Source organism: Tachypleus tridentatus, chromosome 7 (genome assembly GCF_004210375.1).
Source record: "Tachypleus tridentatus isolate NWPU-2018 chromosome 7, ASM421037v1, whole genome shotgun sequence".
NCBI classification, from domain to species: domain Eukaryota; kingdom Metazoa; phylum Arthropoda; class Merostomata; order Xiphosura; family Limulidae; genus Tachypleus; species Tachypleus tridentatus.
Window position 1 is genome coordinate 178,976,487 of NC_134831.1, and position 20,951 is coordinate 178,997,437.

At 31.7% G+C, this 20,951-nt stretch overlaps 1 protein-coding gene across 2 annotated transcripts in view; it reads left to right on the forward strand.

Moving 5' to 3' along the window:
- The first annotated feature begins 11,308 nt into the window (after positions 1–11,308).
- LOC143257370 (ionotropic receptor 93a-like) overlaps positions 11,309–20,951 on the forward strand; it is a 57,549-nt gene continuing 47,906 nt past the window's right edge. Inside the window, exon 1 of one of the 2 annotated variants that reach the window (XM_076515941.1) lies at positions 11,309–11,586. In XM_076515941.1, the coding sequence (XP_076372056.1) occupies positions 11,484–11,586 (103 nt within the window). In that variant the 5' untranslated portion in view covers positions 11,309–11,483. The remainder of the gene's footprint in view (positions 11,587–20,951) is intronic. The other variant, XM_076515943.1, reaches the window with a different exon arrangement.

Here is a 20,951-nt window from a genome sequence, read left to right on the forward strand (position 1 = left end):
ATCTTTTACAATGTATTAAAGACTGTTAATCTTCTTCCACAACGTCTTAAAGATGGATAATCTTCTCTTACAACGTATTAAAGACTGTTAATCTTCTACTACAACGTCTTAAAGACAGATAATCTTCTACTACAACGTCTTAAAGAAAGATAATCTTCTCTTACAACGTATTAAATACTGTTAATCTTCTACTACAACGTCTTAATGACAGATAATCTTCTTTTACAACGTATTAAAACTGTTAATCTCCTCCTACAACGTCTTAAAGACAGATAATCTTCTGTCTGCTGTGTCCGGTGTGTTTGCTATTCTTGGTACGTCATTTGAGTTATATTTTGTATTGGTATGTCATTTCAATGTAGTTTCTTTTTGAAATGCCCTATTATACAAAGTTATCATAAGAATTCAGGGGCTGCAATCCACACGACATAACAAGTATCACTATGATGTGACTCACTACATAGTCCCCCCTTCTTCCCTTCCTCGAAACGGTTCAACCTCTCCCTTTTCATCTCACCTAGTCCCTTATTTCTTACCTCGGATACGACAGTGCATTAAGTTTGATTTTTCTTTCTCTGAATACAATAGTCCACCAAGTCCCTTATTTCTTCTCCTGGATACGATAGTCCATTAAGTCTGATTTTTCTCTCTCTGAATACGATAGTCCACCAAGTCCCTTATTTCTTCCATTGGATACTACAGCTAGTGAGCACTAGATTACAGGAACACAAAAATGATCATTACTGTAACTAGACATGTTACCTGTAAGTGTTTACAACAACTCATGTGTATCATACATGTTACCTGTAAGTGTTTACAATAACTCATGTGTATCATCCATGTTACCTGTAAGTGTTTACAACAACTCCTGTGCATCCTCCATGTTACCTGTGTTTACAACAACTCATGTGCATCATACATGCTATCTGTAAGTGCTTACAACACACTCATGTGTATCGTACAAATGTATTCCTTTTTTTTACTATTTGAAAGAAAGCAACACTTTTACAAACACCCGAATTTCTAATTATTCAATTGATGTCTAATCTATAAACACCCAGTTTCTTTTTATTTATCGGTAACAATAGCTTCTACACGGATCTAGGTGGTTTCAGTTCTATTTCACTTTATTTTCAGGTAGAACAAATATGATTTTTACAATTTTGTCCGACAGTTTTCAACACAGTGTTTGTAAGAAGAAAGAAAAAATACATTTCAATTTGATAATCATATCTGAGTAAACACGTGAAAAGCTACCATTGTCAAACTAGTCCTTCATCTGAAACTTTGTGTCAGACAAGGAGAAATAATTAATCTGTTACATAGTACCAAGAAGCGTGAAGCATTTGCTGTATAAATACATAGACACGTTATGTTGTGTATTAGTTGAATACAGGCCACAAATGTGACGTCTGACGTACGGATTCCTAGCGTAAGTAGCCAAACATTGTATGAACACAACAAACTGGATTGGCTAGATTGACAAATAAACAACAAAACGAATGATTTTTATTTTACTTAGAGAAAGCATAACACACCGAATTTTTCACAAAGGCGAACTTTATCCATGGAACGACAATAGATCTGTTTTCGAAATCGGGTCAGAAGTTGAAAATACGGTCGATTTCATAGTCGGATGCCACGTATTGTGCCCCCCCCCCCCAACTTGGTCAGGAAGGGAGAATCACGCGACATTACATAATTGAACTTTGAAACGACTATGGTGTAGAAAGCCGGCGTTTGTTCTTTTCTCTGGCCACACAAAGACCCGCTTTTAGACTCTCTCTATTGACTGATTATAATAAGACATAAATCAATTTGTTCCATTAGCTAACGTGGAGAAAGGAACCCAAAACCCTGCATAACTGAACATAAATTTCGTATTATCCACGTAATATCGTCAACAAATTTTTCTTTCGACACATAAGCGTCGGAAATTGAATAGTTAAGGTTCTGCCTTGATTCAGGGGACCATGACTACTGGGGCCACACACCTTAGCCAGTGGACAGCACTCAGATAACTCGCATCGTGTAGCTTTTTGTTAGAAACAAAATTTAGAAAGACAACAATTTTTTGTCCTACCCATAATTTCGATAAATGCATAATTTTCGATAATTCTAATTAAGTGCTGGTCTAAAATAATGACCCTGCATGGTCAGGGAATTAAGGCACTTGACTTGTATTCCGAGAGTCACGGGTTCGAATCCCCATCACACCGAACATGCTCGCCCTTTCAGCTGTGGGGACGTTATAATGTAACGGTCAATCCCACTATTCATTGGTAAAAGAGTAGCCCGAGAGTTGGCGGTGGATGGTGATAAATAACTACTTAAGGATTATCTGTGCTAACCGTCCATAATTTAGTAATGTAAGACTAAGACTAGCGGGATGGCAGCTAATCATCACCACCCACCGCCAACTCTTGGGCTACTCTTTTACCAATGAATAGTGGGACTGATCCTCCTTCATGTAGCACGGCGATTAAACCTGGATGGACTAAAGCCTAAACTGGGATCTCCTATTTTTGAATCGATTGTGAAGTACAGATCAACACGCTGATTCACAACGGTCGTGTAATTATTTTATATTTATATTGTTTCTAACGTATTTGTTCGTAACTGGTAGTGCAGTTACGAGCAAATATGGACATAAACAGTAAACTATAGACCTGTTCACTCTGTTTGTTTTGTTCTGTTAACTTGGTTGAAGATCAGCTTGTCATGTATAACTGGCCATAATTAACTTAGAACACATTCATAAGATAATTTCGGTAACTTAAGAAGTGAACCAATACTCCTAAAAATATAGTTGACACATATAACGTTATTCATACACACAAATGTAGAAATATTGTTCTCACATATCATATTGTTAATATTGTTGTCACATGCCATATTGTTAGTATTGTTGTCACATACCATATTGTTAATATTGTTGTCACGTATCATATTGTTAATAAAGACTTACGCAGGAATATTGTTGTCTCTTGATTAATAGATAGGCGTGAAAAATCTGTTTTCCCATATCACATTGTTACTAAAAGCAGTTATGTATACCATTTACAAGTACAGAATACGTTTTGCTCACGTTAAGCCTATTTGTACTCGATAGTATGATATCGTATTTGTCATAAATGGCTTATCCGGTGAATTAAAGAGTACTGATGTATGAAATGTATGTGATCATTGTTAGCTTATGAAACATGACTATATTGACAATATAATCCTCCAGGTATGAGAGGAAAGTAAGAAAAAAAGAAAGAAAAAGAAAGGGGACGGGTAGGGTGGACGAACTCAATGAAGAAAGTATCAAATATTTAACAAACAAATTATTAAATTCACTCGGAACCGTTTCACCACTGTAGAGCTACGCCAAGTGAACGAACTCTTTCTCCTTTGTTATTTCCTCGCAGAAGGACCATGTTCTTTCGACATTTGTACACCAGGTATCACAAAGCGTTAATATATTACAAGAATCATTTTCTAAGCAAATTTTACTTACTTTGAAAAAGCAAAATTGTATTTTATTTCTAGTTGCCCTGTTGGGAAAAATGATTTTCTTGCGTTTCTATCCTGCAAAGGATGGGGGGTTCAAGGGGTTCAAAGGTAGATCCGTGTGCTGTCGTAACGTGAGAGTAGGCTTGCTGTTATAGGTCATAATGTCACATCAATAATTTTCAACGTAAATCAATGATATTACATACACAAAGATGAAATTACAGGGCAAAATACTTTTTTTAGGAAATATTAAACTAAAGAGTGTTACACTAGATGGAGCTACCAAACTATTGATGACAAGCTGAACCAGGAGCACTTAACTAATAACCTTTTAAACTTCCAGCTGTTTCTGGATGAATTTGTTTGTTTAACGTATCATTTCATTCGTGTAACAAACGATTAATTGATTACATAAAAGTTGGTCCTTCGTGTGGGTTTAGACTGGAACTCCAGTAAAACATGGAAATGAAACACTGGTTACTTCGCCGAGGACTACAACTCCAAGAAGGTACAAAACTGAGGTATACTACAGGTCGATCTCACTATTCGTAGGTGGAAGAGTAGCCCAAGAGTTGGCGGTGGCTGGTGATGACTAATCGCCTTCCCTCTAGTGTTACACTACTCAGTTAGAGGGAGGCAAGTGCAGATAACCCTTGTGTAGCTTTGCGTGAAATTCAAAAACAAACAAACAGTTCCTACTTTACGTGGAATTGGACTAAAAATCCAAGAATCCAGGTAACTGACAAATATACAACTAAACATTACCTAACTTCCAACAATAGTTGTCTCATCTCTGTGGTTAAAATTATTTTGTTGTTCTAGAAATCCTGTATACAAAGAAGTACTCTTACAATAAAGATATTATTTTCATCGTAAATGTTTTGCGGGGTTTCTACTGGTAATAAATATATAACAAAAGAGTGTGTTTGTTTTCTTATAGCAAAGCCACGTTGGGCTATCTGCTGAGTCTACCGACGGGAATCGAACGCCTGATTTTAGCGTTGTAAATTCGTAGACTTGCTGCTGTATCAGTGGGGGATATAACGAAATAAATAAGAGCCTCAAATATGGGATCTTCAGTTTCATAACCCCCGTTTTATGCTGTATTTACTTAACTATTCCTTTTAACAAAAGGATTAAAAAAGAACAGAAAAACAGCTAGAAACACCAACAACCCAAACACAACTTATAAACTGAAAATTTTCAAAAGGCCTGGACAGATATATTACAAGCTCGAGCCTTGATGAGAGAAGTTGTTTATAGGATAGCCTGTTTTTAACACTTACAACTTGGTGAGTTTAACGAATCTGCACAATTAGGTAACATGTTAATATGTCAGCTTTTAATTTGTAGTGTAATACAAACAGGTGGTCAAACAACATGTCACGTAGAATTGTCTTCTGTCGTTAAAGCAAATGTTCATATTGACCGCCATCTTGGTCATGCGCAGTTGACTTTCGCAATAATAACAAGTGCCCATACTGAGTTTCACATTAAGGAGACCTATGCAAGTATGGTTGTTTAGTGCTGTAAACTTAACGTTTCAGATATCACAGCATTAAAACTTCAAATAAAAATAGATTAACATTTCATTTATTATAGAAATCCGTAAAGAACAATTTAAGAGAAAAACGTTGATAAATTATCCGGAGTAAACGCTATTTTTATCACAAAGATTAGGCCTAATTTTATTAATCAAGCAAACACTGAAATACAATTTTTAGAACGTGGGTGTGAAAGCGAATAAAACTCTGACGTTAACCCTGCATCAAACATTTGTATATCACCAACTTGATTTATGTATATCACCAATATGATTCATCTATACGATCAACAGGTCTTAAGTCTTATTATCTTGGTTGTTCTAAAGAGTTTGTCTGTGATATTTGATAGCTTATTGGTTATTTTTAATTAACTGGTTTAAGTGTTGGTTAGTGAATGAGACCTACAACAAACCCAAGTGTACACAGTGAATAACAACTTGTAACTAAAGGATTAAACAGCCTAAGTTCCTTCTACTTACTGTCAGTATCTTCAGTTCAGAGACTAAATTCACCTCTTGGGAGAAGCTCAACAATGTGAACCATATCTTATATGAAATCAATTGAGTGTAGCTCAGTAATGTGACCCATATTATGTGTGAAATTTATTTATTATATAGTTCAACAATGTGGCCGATATTATACGTGAAAATTGTTGCTTACAATACAAAACTGTGACCAATATTATCTGTGAAACTTATTGCTTATATCTCAACAGTATGACCCATATATTCTGTGAAACGTATCGCTTATTACTAACTAGTATGACCCATATGTTCTGTGAAACTTATCGTGTACTATTAACTAAACTAGTATGACCCATATGTTCTGTGAAACTTATCGTGTATTACTAACTAGTATGACCCATATGTTCTGTGAAACTTATCGTATATTACTAACTAGTATGATCCATATGTTCTGTGAAACTTGTCGTTTATTACTAACTAGTATGACCCATATGTTCTGTAAAACTTACCCTGTATTACTAACTAGTATGACCCATATGTTCTGTGAAACTTACCCTGTATTACTAACTAGTATGCCCCATATGTTCTGTGAAACTTACCCTGTATTACTACCTAGTATGGCGCATATGTTCTGTGAAACTTACCCTGAATTGCTAACTAGTATGACCCACATGTTCTGTGAAACTTACCTTGTATTGCTAACTAGTGTGACTCATATGTTCTGTGAAATTTACCCTGTATTGCTAACTAGTATGACCCATATGTTCTGTGAAACTTATCCTGTGTTACTAACAAGTATGACCCATATGTTCTGTGAAACTTGCCCTGTATTACTAACTGGTATGACTCATGTTCTGTGAAACTTACCCTGTATTACTAACTAGTATGACCCATATGTTCTGTGAAACTTACCCTGTATTGCTAACTAGTATGACCCATATGTTCTGTGAAACTTATCCTGTATTACTAACAAGTATGACCCATATATTCTGTGAAACGTATCGCTTATTACTAACTAGTATGACCCATATGTTCTGTGAAACTTATCGTGTATTACTAACTAGTATGACCCATATGTTCTGTAAAACTTACCCTGTATTACTACCTAGTATGGCGCATATGTTCTGTGAAACTTACCCTGAATTGCTAACTAGTATGACCCATATGTTCTGTGAAACTTATCGTGTATTACTAACTACTATGACCCATATGTTCTGTGAAACTTATCGTATATTACTAACTAGTATGACCCATATGTTCTGTGAAACTTATCGTGTACTATTAACTAGTATGACCCATATGTTCTGTGAAACTTATCGTGTATTACTAACTAGTATGACCCATATGTTCTGTAAAACTTACCCTGTATTACTACCTAGTATGGCGCATATGTTCTGTGAAACTTACCTTGTATTGCTAACTAGTGTGACTCATATGTTCTGTGAAACTTACCCTGTATTGCTAACTAGTATGACCCATATGTTCTGTGAAACTTATCCTGTGTTACTAACAAGTATGACCCATATGTTCTGTGAAACTTGCCCTGTATACTAACTGGTATGACTCATGTTCTGTGAAACTTACCCTGTATTACTAACTAGTATGACCCATATGTTCTGTGAAACTTACCCTGTATTGCTAACTAGTATGACCCATATGTTCTGTGAAACTTATCCTGTATTACTAACAAGTATGACCCATATATTCTGTGAAACGTATCGCTTATTACTAACTAGTATGACCCATATGTTCTGTGAAACTTATCGTATATTACTGACTAGTATGATTCATATGTTCTGTGAAACTTGTCGTTTATTACTATGTAGTATGACCCATATGTTCTGTAAAACTTACCCTGTATTACTAACTAGTATGACCCATATGTTCTGTGAAACTTACCCTGTATTACTAACTAGTATGACCCATATGTTCTGTGAAACTTACCCTGTATTACTACCTAGTATGGCGCATATGTTCTGTGAAACTTACCCTGAATTGCTAACTAGTATGACCCACATGTTCTGTGAAACTTACCCTGTATTGCTAACTAGTGTGACCCATATGTTCTGTGAAACTAATCCTGTATTGCTAACTAGTATGACCCATATGTTCTGTGAAACTTATCCTGTGTTACTAACAAGTATGACCCATATGTTCTGTGAAACTTACCCTGTATTACTAACTGGTATGACTCATGTTCTGTGAACCTTACCCTGTATTGCTAACTAGTATGACCAATATGTTCTGTGAAACTTATCGTGTATTACTAACTAGTATGACCCATATGTTCTGTGAAACGTACCCTGTATTACTAACTAGTATGACCCATATGTTCTGTGAAACTTACCCTGTATTACTAACAAGTATGACCCATATATTCTGTGAAACGTATCGTGTATTACTAACTAGTATGACCCATATGTTCTGTGAAACTTATCGTGTATTACTAACTAGTATGACCCATATGTTCTGTGAAACGTACCCTGTATTACTAACTAGTATGACCCATATGTTCTGTGAAACTTACCCTGTATTACTAACAAGTATGACCCATATATTCTGTGAAACGTATCGTGTATTACTAACTAGTATCACCCATATGTTCTGTGAAACTTACCCTGTATTGCTAACTAGTATGACCCATATGTTCTGTGAAAAACTTACCCTGTATTGTATTACTAACTAGTATGACCCATATGTTCTGTGAAACTTATCCTGTATTACTAACTAGTATGACCCATATGTTCTGTGAAACTTACCCTGTTTTACTAACTAGTATGAAACTTATCCTCTATTACTAACAAGTATGACCCATATGTTCTGTGAAACTTACCCTGTATTACTAACTAGTATGACCCATATGTTCTGTGAAACTTACCCTGAAGTGCTAACTAGTATGACACACATGTTCTGTGAAACTTACCCTGTATTGCTAACTAGTGTGACCCATATGTTCTGTGAAACTTACCCTGTATTGCTAACTAGTATGACCCATATGTTCTGTGAAACTTATCCTGTATTACTAACTAGTATGACCCATATGTTCTGTGAAACTTACCCTGTATTACTAACTAGTATGACCCATATGTTCTGTGAAACTTACCCTGTATTACTACCTAGTATGGCGCATATGTTCTGTGAAACTAACCCTGAATTGCTAACTAGTATGACCCACATGTTCTGTGAAACTTACCCTGTATTGCTAACTAGTGTGACCCATATGTTCTGTGAAACTTACCCTGTATTGCTAACTATGTTCTGTGAAACTTACCCTGACCCTAACCCATATGTTCTGTGAAACTTACCCTGTATTACTAACTAGTATGACCCATATGTTCTGTGAAACTTACCCTGTATTACTAACTAGTATGACCCATATGTTCTGTGAAACTTACCCTGTATTACTCTAGTATGCATATGTTCTGTGAAACTTACCCTGTATTACTAACTAGTATGACCCATATGTTCTGTGAAACTTACCCTGTATTACTAACTAGTATGACCCATATGTTCTGTGAAACTTACCCTGACCCACATGTTCTGTACTTACCCTGCTAACTAGCTAATGTTCTGTAACTTACCCTGTGACTAACTAGTATATGTTCTGTGAAACTTACCCTGTATTACTAACTAGTATGACCCATATGTTCTGTGAAACTTATCCCTGTATTACTAACTAGTATGACCCATATGTTCTGTGAAACTTACCCTGTATTACTAACTAGTATGACCCATATGTTCTGTATTACTAACTAGTATGACCCATATGTTCTGTGAAACTTACCGTGTATTACTAACTAGTATGACCCATATGTTCTGTGAAACTTACCCTGTATTACTAACTAGTATGACCCATATGTTCTGTGAAACTTACCCTGTATTACTAACTAGTATGACCCATATGTTCTGTGAAACTTACCCTGTATTACTAACTAGTATGACCCATATGTTCTGTAACTATCCCTGTATTACTAACTAGTATGACCCATATGTTCTGTGTGTATTACTAACTAGTATGACCCATATGTTCTGTGAAACTTTACTAACTAGTATGACCCATATGTTCTGTGAAACGTATCGCTTATTACTAACTAGTATGACCCATATGTTCATATGTTCTGTGATGTTCTGTGAAACTTATCGTGTATTACTAACTAGTATGACCCATATGTTCTGTGAAACTGTGTATTACTAACTAGTATGACCCATATGTTCTGTGAAACTTACCCTGTATTACTAACTAGTATGACCCATATGTTCTGTGAAACTAGTATGACTAACTAGTATGACCCATATGTTCTGTGAAACTTACCCTGTATTACTAACTAGTATGACCCATATGTTCTGTGAAACTTACCCATATGTTCTGTGTATTACTAACTAGTATGACCCATATGTTCTGTGAAACTTACCCTGTATTACTAACTAGTATGACCCATATGTTCTGTGAAACTTACCCTGTATTACTAACTAGTATGACCCATATGTTCTGTGAAACTGTATTACTAGCTTACCCTGTATTACTAACTAGTATGACCCATATGTTCTGTGAAACTTACCCTGTATTACTAACTAGTATGACCCATATGTTCTGTGAAACGTACCCTGTATTACTAACTAGTATGACCCATATGTTCTGTGAAACTTAAACTTGACCAATATGTTCTGTGAAACTTATGTATTACTAACTAGTATGACCCATATGTTCTGTGAAACTTACCCTGTATTGCTAACTAGTATGACCCATATGTTCTGTGAAACTTACCCTGTATTACTAACTAGTATGACCCATATGTTCTGTGAAACTTACCCTGTATTACTAACTAGTATGACCCATATGTTCTGTGAAACTTACCCTGTATTACTAACTAGTATGACCCATATGTTCTGTGAAACTTACCCTGTATTGCTAACTAGTATGACCCATATGTTCTGTGAAACTTATCCTGACCCATATATTCTGTGAAACGTATCGCTTATTACTAACTAGTATGACCCATATGTTCTGTGAAACTTATCGTGTACTATTAACTAGTATGACCAATATGTTCTGTGAAACTTATCGTGTATTACTAACTAGTATGACCCATATGTTCTGTGAAACGTACCCTGTATTACTAACTAGTATGACCCATATGTTCTGTGAAACTTACCCTGTATTACTAACAAGTATGACCCATATATTCTGTGAAACGTATCGTGTATTACTAACTAGTATCACCCATATGTTCTGTGAAACTTATCGTGTATTACTAACTAGTATGACCCATATGTTCTGTAAAACTTACCCTGTATTGCTAACTAGTATGACCCATATGTTCTGTGAAACTTATCCTGTATTACTAACAAGTATGACCCATATGTTCTGTGAAACTTACCCTGTATTACTAACTAGTACGACCCATATATTTAAACTGTAGAATATTAAGTAGCCAGTGAAAACGCTCTTGTCAACATAAACATTTGGATGTGAATGTCAATGAAACACACTTCACTTACAGTGGTTGAGATGTTAGTTTCTGGTTCGTCTTTGCCTTCTTCAAATCTCACGTGTGAATTTTTCTTACCTCTTATTAATTAAGCATGTTGGGCTAACGCTTATTTCTATAGGACATCAACAGAAAGTAACCTCATTTCGTATACATAGAAATAAAACAAAACGAATTTTCGGGAACTGAGGTGTTATTTAACAGTTTAATTTACCGCCCAGAGTGCGCGTATAATGAGCGTCATTCCAGTAATTTCACGAGGGGGCGCTGCTGTTGCAGGCTGCACGCCTTTCTCAGGGAAAATATTGAATGACGGAGAAAACTCCGCTCTATAAGTTTCTCTATCCTGGAAGAACGAAATATCTTATGGTGTTTCTTGCTAGCACAGTGATAAGTTTATTTATTTTACATCTAAGATTCGAAAATAATTTTTGTTTTTTTTCCCTGAAGAATACGAAATTACCCTGAGCTTTTTCTGACGCGTCAACATGACGAACAATATCATCAAAAAGTATTTTCACTTCTTTCCATCACTTGCACTGTTCTTCCCATGCTTTATTGTATCAGTGTCACCAGACACGTTTTATGTAGGTAAGTTTTGATTTAGTGTTTTTCAACGTTTTTTAAGTACAAAAATTAAACATTCGTGGATTGAAAGAATTAAAGTGAGTTTGTGATACTAATAAAGGCGGTGTACACATTGTAACCTTGCGCTTAAGCACAAAACACACAAAGAAATATAGAAGTACTTATAAAAAAAGAAAAAAACATATCTCACTGTTATTTGATACACAGTTCTAAAAATAAGAAACTATCACTCTCAAACGTTTGTTCTGAATTTCGCGCAAAGCTACTCGAGGGCTATCTGCCTTAGCCGTCCTTAATTTAGCAGTGTAAGACTAGAGGGAAGGCAGCTAGTCATCACAACTCATCATCAACTCGTGGGCTACTCTTTTATCAACGAATTCTGGTATCGACCGTTACATTACAACGCTCCTACGGTTGAGAGGGCGAGCATATTTGGGGTGAAGGGGATTCAAACCCGCGACCTTGAGATTACGAGTCGAGCATCTAAACCACCTGGCCATGCCGTGCTGACACAAAAAGTACAATAACATATGAAAAACTTACTATACAAGGCTAAAATCAGTAAAAGAAAAAAACCCGCTGAGACTAGTCTCTAGTCACTAGACTAGTCACTACATGTTTCGACGTATATCAATGCGTCATCTTCAGGAGTGTTTTTAGAAACACATCTTGTTTAACCTTATATATGTGTATTGATGTATTTAACAAATATTTCTTTCCGTTCTTATATAACAACACGGTTTTGAAAGTTTTACTAATGTAATCCGCTATTTTAATAAGGTTGTTTCATAAAACACAAGTAATACAAGTTCTGCGCATACGAGTTTATAGGAGTTCTATTAAGAGAGTTTATAATCTGCATTTCAGAACGGCTGGTATGACCTAAAAAGGTCGAAGCGTTGTTCTCTGCTTATCAATAAAAGTGTTAATACCCACACCAGCCGTTCTGAGATACATCTTTATTTCAAGTTGGTCTCTCGTCATTAAGACTTACATGTCGTAAGTTCAAGATGACCTAACGAATAAGCTAACATATATATAAATATATACTGATAATGTCTGAATATTAGGAACAAACTAAATGTGATTACTTAACACAAGAAATATGTTAACAAAATTTCCGAAATTAGCTAAACAACAGAACTAAAAAAAAACGTGATTGGCGTAAGTTTGTGGTTCGAGTTTCGGGCTGCATATTGAGATTTAAGGTTCACGCTGTGATTTGTTAAACAAGTTCCGCAGTTGTGACAGACAATCCCGTTATTCTTATGACGGCGGGTAGTGTTGACTGGCTACTTTTTCTTTGATCAGTAGTTCAAAATTAGGGACGGCAACACCTGAACCATCTCTGACCTGGCCATCGAGATCAGACTGTACTATTCACGTTCAATATATTAAAGATATTAATATAAAATACAACCGCAAATGCCACCAAACACTAACTTTTTAATTGTAGTTACATAAAGTTAATTTATCGTTCATTGGTTTACTTTTGGTTATTGAGACAGAACAGCAAACACAGCATCCATTGTGACTATATGGTTAAAGACGAATAGAAAACAACTGCAACAACAAATAAAAATGTAAAAATATGATAATTGTCATTCTATCGGGATAGACATGGGAGTGAATATGCACTTGTATACAAGGGACATAGCTGGTACAACAGTGTTGGGAGACAGAGACCTTGTACCCATAAAATATAGACCTTTCTTTCTGAACAAATATGTAAGTGACTTCCATGAAAGTTATGAGTTAAAAAATTGAGAATAGTGGACCTTTTAGACTTATTAACCTTCTAGAGAATAAACCTTTTAGACTTATTAACCTTCTAGAGAATAAACCTTTTAGACTTATGAACCTACTGGACAGCAGACCTTTTAGACAGTGGACCTTTTAAACAGTAGACCTTTTAGATTTGTAGACCGTTTAGACAGTAGATCTTCTAGTCTTGTGGACCGTTTAGACAATAGACCTTCTAGTCTTGTGGACCGTTTAGATTTCTAAACCTCTTAGACTGGCGAAGCTTTTAGACAGTGGACGTTTTAGATTTGTAGAGTTTCTAGACGTGAATATTTTAGTCAGTAGATCTTTTAGATTTGTGGATGTTTTAGACAGTGAAACTTTTAGACAATAAACCTAATATATTTGTGAAACTTCAAGACTTGAGAACCTTTTCGACTTATGAACCTTTTATAATTGCGTATCTATAACATTGTGGACCTTTTAGACTGTGGAACTTTTGTATTTGTAGACTTTATAGATTTGTGAATATTGCAGACAGTGGCCCATTTAGATTTGTGCAAATTTTAGACAGTAGATCATTTAGACTTATCAAACTTTTGTACTGAATATACTGTATTCTAAACACTATGTACTGTGATCTATATACTATATACTATACGGTGTATTATATTTACTATACACTGTATACTAGGTACTGTATACTATATACTGTATCCATATACAACATACTATATACTATACACTGTGTACTCTATGCTGTATTCTATGTACCATAGACTGTACTCTATATACTATAAATTGTATTCCATACACTATATACTGCATACAATACACTATACACTGTATTTTATATACTATATACACTATTCTACACAAAGTACACTATAAACTATAAATTGTAATCTATATACTATACACTCTATTCTATATACTATATAATGTATACCGTATACTATATACTAAGTACTATATACCGTATCTATATACAATATACACTATTCTATATATAATATACTGTATTGTATAAACTATATACAGTATTTCTTATATTATATATCTTATACTATATACTGTATTCTATATATTACATATAGTGTAGAGTATTGTATGCTTTGTACTATATAGTACATAATGTATTCTATATACTACATACTGTTCTGTATACTATATTCTCTATACTATATCTGTGTATTCTTTACACAATATACATTATTCTATATACTCTATTCTATATACTATACACCACATTCTCTATATTGCATACTATATATTGTGTATTCTCTATTATATACTGTATGTCATATACTGTGTACTGCATACTATAAACTGTACACTGTGGTCCATATACTATTTACTGTATATGCTATACACTGTATACTATGTACTGTATACTATATACTACATTCTATATACAATATACTGTTCTTTATGTATTGTATACTATATACTATATTCAATGTACTGTACACGGTATACTATATTGTGTATTCTCCCTACTCTATACTGTATGCTATATACCGTGTACTGTATTCTATATACTGCATACTGTACACTGTATAGTGTATTCTATATACTCTAAACTATATACAGTATACCATATAGAATATTCTATATACTCTATGCTGTATGTTTTATACTGCATTCTATATACTATACACTAAATACTATGAACTCTATACTATATTGAGTGTACTATATACTTTATCTATATACAATATACTATACTCCATATACTGTATACAATGTACTGTATGCTATACACTGTATTCTATATACTGTATACTGTATTTTATACTCTGTATACCAAATTCTATAAAGTATATACTGTATAATATATTCTATATATTATATACTGTATTCAGTGATGACGAGAAAACCCACTTGTAGAGAAATATATATGCAAAAACGGCTCGTTTGGGTTGAGAAAATATTTTACATAGAAACGAGCCGTTTTTGCATATATATATACTGTATTGCAAATACTATATATTATACTTTATATACTCTACACTGTAAACTATAAAACATATACTGAACTCTATATGCTATATACTGTATACTGTGTTGTATACACCGTATTCTATATGCTATATACTACGTAGTTTATATTATATACCGTATACTATATCCAATATGTATATAATATACACTGTATACTAGTCTGTATTCTCTATACTATATATTGCATACTATACACAGTATTCCATGTACTATATATTGTATTCTATTTACAATATACGGTATTCAGTATACTATATACTGTATTCCATACACTATATACTCTATACTAAATATTGTAGTCTCTATAATATATACTATATTCTGTATATTGTACACTGTATTATGTGTACTTTATACTATGTACTATATACTCTACACTATATACTGAATTCAATATAGTATATACTATATCCTATATACTGTATTCTATATATTGTATACTGTACACTATGTACTATATACTATATACTGTATTTTATATACTATATTCTATATAATATATACTGTGCTCTATGTACTATACATTCTATACTGTATTCTACACACTATACACTATATACTGTTTCCAACATACTATATACATTATAATATGTTTTGTACACTATATACTGTATATTATGTATTTTATTGTATATACTATATACTTTATTCTAAGAAGTGTACACTTGATACTGTATTGTATATACAATATACTGTATTCTATATACTATACACCATATACTGTATTCTATATACTATACACCATATACTGTATACTATACACTGTTTTCAATATGCTCCGTAATATAAACTGTATACTATACACTACGTACCCAAGGTTATATACTGTATACTGTATTTGATATACTATGCTATGTATACTAAATACTGTATATTATGTACTGTATTCTATATACTTTACTCTGTGTACTATATACTTTACTCTATGTACTATGTACCACATTATATATATACTATATTCTATGCTGTATACTATACACGGAACTCTATGTAGTATTCTGTATGCTATATATTGTATACTATAAACTATATATTATATTCTATATACTATATACTATACTCTACATATTATGTACTGTATTATATATAATATATACTGTATTCTACGTACTATATACTATATTCTATATCTCTATTCTATTTACTGCATAATATACATTATATTTTGAATACAATATACTGTATACTGTATTCTATATAGTTTATATTCTATACTTTGTATTACATACTATATACTTTATTCTATACACTGTACACTGTATTCTATATAGTAGATAATATCGATATATACTGTATACTACATAGTATGTACTGTATTCTATATACTGCATACTATATTCTACATTCCATATAATGTATCCTACGTACTGTATACTGCATTCTGTACACTGTATAGGGTTTGCTATATAAGGTATACTGTGTACTTACACTATAAACTGTATACTGTATTTTATATACTATATACTGTATTGTATATACTATATACTTAATAATATATATTGCATTCTATACACTATATAATTTATACTATATACTGATACCTATATACTATATTTATAGTATATATATACTACTGTATATATACAGTATATATACTGTATTCTATATACTGTGTTAGGTATACTGTATTCTGTATGCTATATAATTTTACTATACACCATATACTATATACTATGAATTATATTCTACATACTACTGTATACTATACCCTATATAATGTTTACTGTATACTATATGCTGCATCCTATATAATAAATAATGTATTCTATATACTATACACAAAATACTGTATTCTGTGTACTATATTCTATACTCTATATACAATACACTATATTCTTATACTACATACTTTATACCACACACTATATATTGCATACTATATACTGTATAGAATATATTGTATACTTTATAATATATACTGTATTCTATATACTATTTAATGTACACTGTATTCTATACAGTATATACTGTACCCTAAATACTGAACTCCAAAAACTATATATTGTATTTTATATACTTAGTACTGTAGTCTATACACTATAAACTCTATACTTTATACTTTATTCTACATACTATAAACTCGACACAGTATATTATATATTATATTCTGTATATTATATATTATATAATGTATTCTATATACTACACATTATATACTGTATATTATGTACTGTATTCGATACACTGTACACTGTATTCTATATACTATGTACTGTATTCTACATACTACATACTGTATACTATTCAATATATTCTATGTACCATACATTGTATTCCATATACTAAATAGTGTATTCTATATACTATATACTGTATTATATATACTACATACTGTATACTCTATACCACATACTGAATTCTTTACACTATATGCTGCATAGTGCATTCTACTTACTATATACTGTACACTGTATACCACATACTGTATACTTTACACTATACACTGTATACAATGTACTGCATAGTGTATTCTATATAATATATACTGTATTCTATACACTATACTAGGTATACTATATACTTTATGCTGTAAACTATGTGTTGTATTCTATATAACATACTGTATACTATATGCTGTATACTATATAAATACTGTATTCTGTATACTGTATACTATATGCTGTATACTATATAAATACTGTATTCTATATACTGTATACTATACACTGTATACAATATACTGCATAGTGTATTCTATATAATATATACTGTATTCTATACACTATATTAGGTATACTATACACTGTATACAATATACTGTATTCTTTATGCTATATACTGTTTACTATATACTTTATGCTATAAACTATTTGTTGTATTCTATATAACATACTGTATACTATATGCTGTATACTATATAAATACTGTATTCTATACACTGTATACTATATGCTATATACACTATTCTGGTACTTTACACCATACTCTATATACTATACACTGTATTCTCTATACTATATACTGAATTCTATATAGTACATACTGTATTCTCTATATTCTATAGTATAAAATATATACCATACACTATATATTGCATTATATATACTGTATAGAATATATTGTATACTATATAATATGTACTGTATTCTATACACTGTATTCTACATACTATAGTCTGTATACTACATACAAAATTCAATAAATTATATACACTGTATTCTACATACTATAGTCTGTATACTATATACGGAATTCAATAAATTATATACACTATACTATACTCTATATAATGTATAATATATAATGTATTTTAATAATTACATACTTTATACTATATTCTATATAATGTATTTTATACTATATATTGTATAGTCTACATTATATACTGTAAACCATGTACTGTATAGTGTATTCTCTATACTTTATAATGTATTCTATACACTATATACTGTAAACCATATACTGTATAGTGTATTCTCTATACTTTATAATGTATTCTATACACAATATACTGTATGCTATATACTGTGCACTCCATACTAGATGTATTTTTTACACTATATACTGTATAGTGTACACTATATATTGTTTTCTATAAACTATATAATGTATGCAATATAGCGTGTTCTATGTACTACATACTGTATTCTATATACTAGATACTGAATACTATATACTGTATACTATATACTGCATTCTATGTACTATATTCTACATTCTAAATTCAATATAATGTATGCTATATACTGTATACACTATAATATAAACTATACACTGTATTCTATATACTATATACTGTATTTGAAATACCACATACTGTATTCTATACACTGCACACTGTATTCTATATACAACATACTGTATTTGAAGTACCACATACTGTATTCTATACACTGCACACTGTATTCTATACACTGCTCTCACAAAAAAATGTAATGTATTATTTACTATATACCGCATTCAATATAGTATTTAGTATATCCTATATACTACATTTACTATGTACTGTCTTTTGTACCTTGTACACTGTATTCTATATACATTGTACTGTATACTCTATTACGTTACACTGTGTAGAATATACTGTAGTCTATATACAATTTACTGAAAGCTATACACTACATATTTCATAATGTATTCTATATATTATATTCTGTATTCTCTATTCGGTATACTGTACTCTTTTTACTATATACTGTATTCTGTATACTATATTCTGTATTCTTTTAACTGTATTCTGTATACTACATACTGTTTACAATATACTATATACTATATCCTGCATACTATTTACTGTATTGTATATACTATAAACTCTATACTCTATACTGTATTGTATATACTATAAACTCTATACTCTATACTGTATTCTTTATACTAGGTACTTTATTCTCCAACTATATACTGGATACCTTATACTGTATACTATACACAGTATACTTTGCTTTATATACTATGTACTGAGTATTATATTATGTATTCTAAATATTATACACTGTTCTTGTATATACTTTATAATGAATACTATATACTGTGTTTTATATATTATATAGTGTATTCTATATACTAAATACTATTTACTATGTAAAGTATACCCTATGCTGTATTCTATATAGTACATACTGTATGCTCTACACTGTATACTATATACTGTATTATATTTATTATAGCCTGTATTCTGTAAACTATATACTGTGTGCTACATACAATATACTGTATGTATATATTCTATATGCATATATTCTACATGCTGTATACTATGTACTGTATGCTATATACTGTATTCTATATACTACATATTTTGCACCATATACTATGTTCTATATACTACATACTTTGCACTATATACTATGTTCTATATACTACATACTTTGCACTATATACTATGTTCTATATACTATGCACTGTATCCTGTGTTCTATATATTATATACTTTATACTATATACCATGTACTATATACTTATATTATATTCTGTAATCTATACACTATACATCACCGTCTTCTATATATTGTATACTATATAGTGTATCCTATACAGTTTACACTGTATTCTATATACTAAATACTATACTCTATACACTGCATACTGCACTCTATATACTGTATACTATGTACTTTATACTATATACTACATAATGCATACTTTATACTATATACTACATAATGCATACTCTATACTATACATTGTATCCTATATAGTATGAATTATATTCTATATACAATATACTGTATACTATGTTTTGTATATTATACACTGTATAATATATACTATGTATTGTATACTATATAATATACACACTATAGACTGTATTATATATACTTTATACTGTATTCTATATACTGTATACTATATTCTGTGTTCTATGTACTATATACAGTATTCTATATGTTATATACTATAATCTACATACTACATACTGTATTCTTTTTACAATATTTATACTATATTCTGTATTCTATATATAATGACTGTATTCTATATACTATATACTGTATTCTATATACTATATACTGTATTCTGTATACTATATACTGTATTCTATATACTATATAGTGTATACTGTAATCTATGTAGTGTGTACTGCATTCTTTATACTGTATACTATATAGTGTATTCTATATACTATATGCTGTATACTATACAGTGTATTCTATATACTATATACTGTATACTCTGTA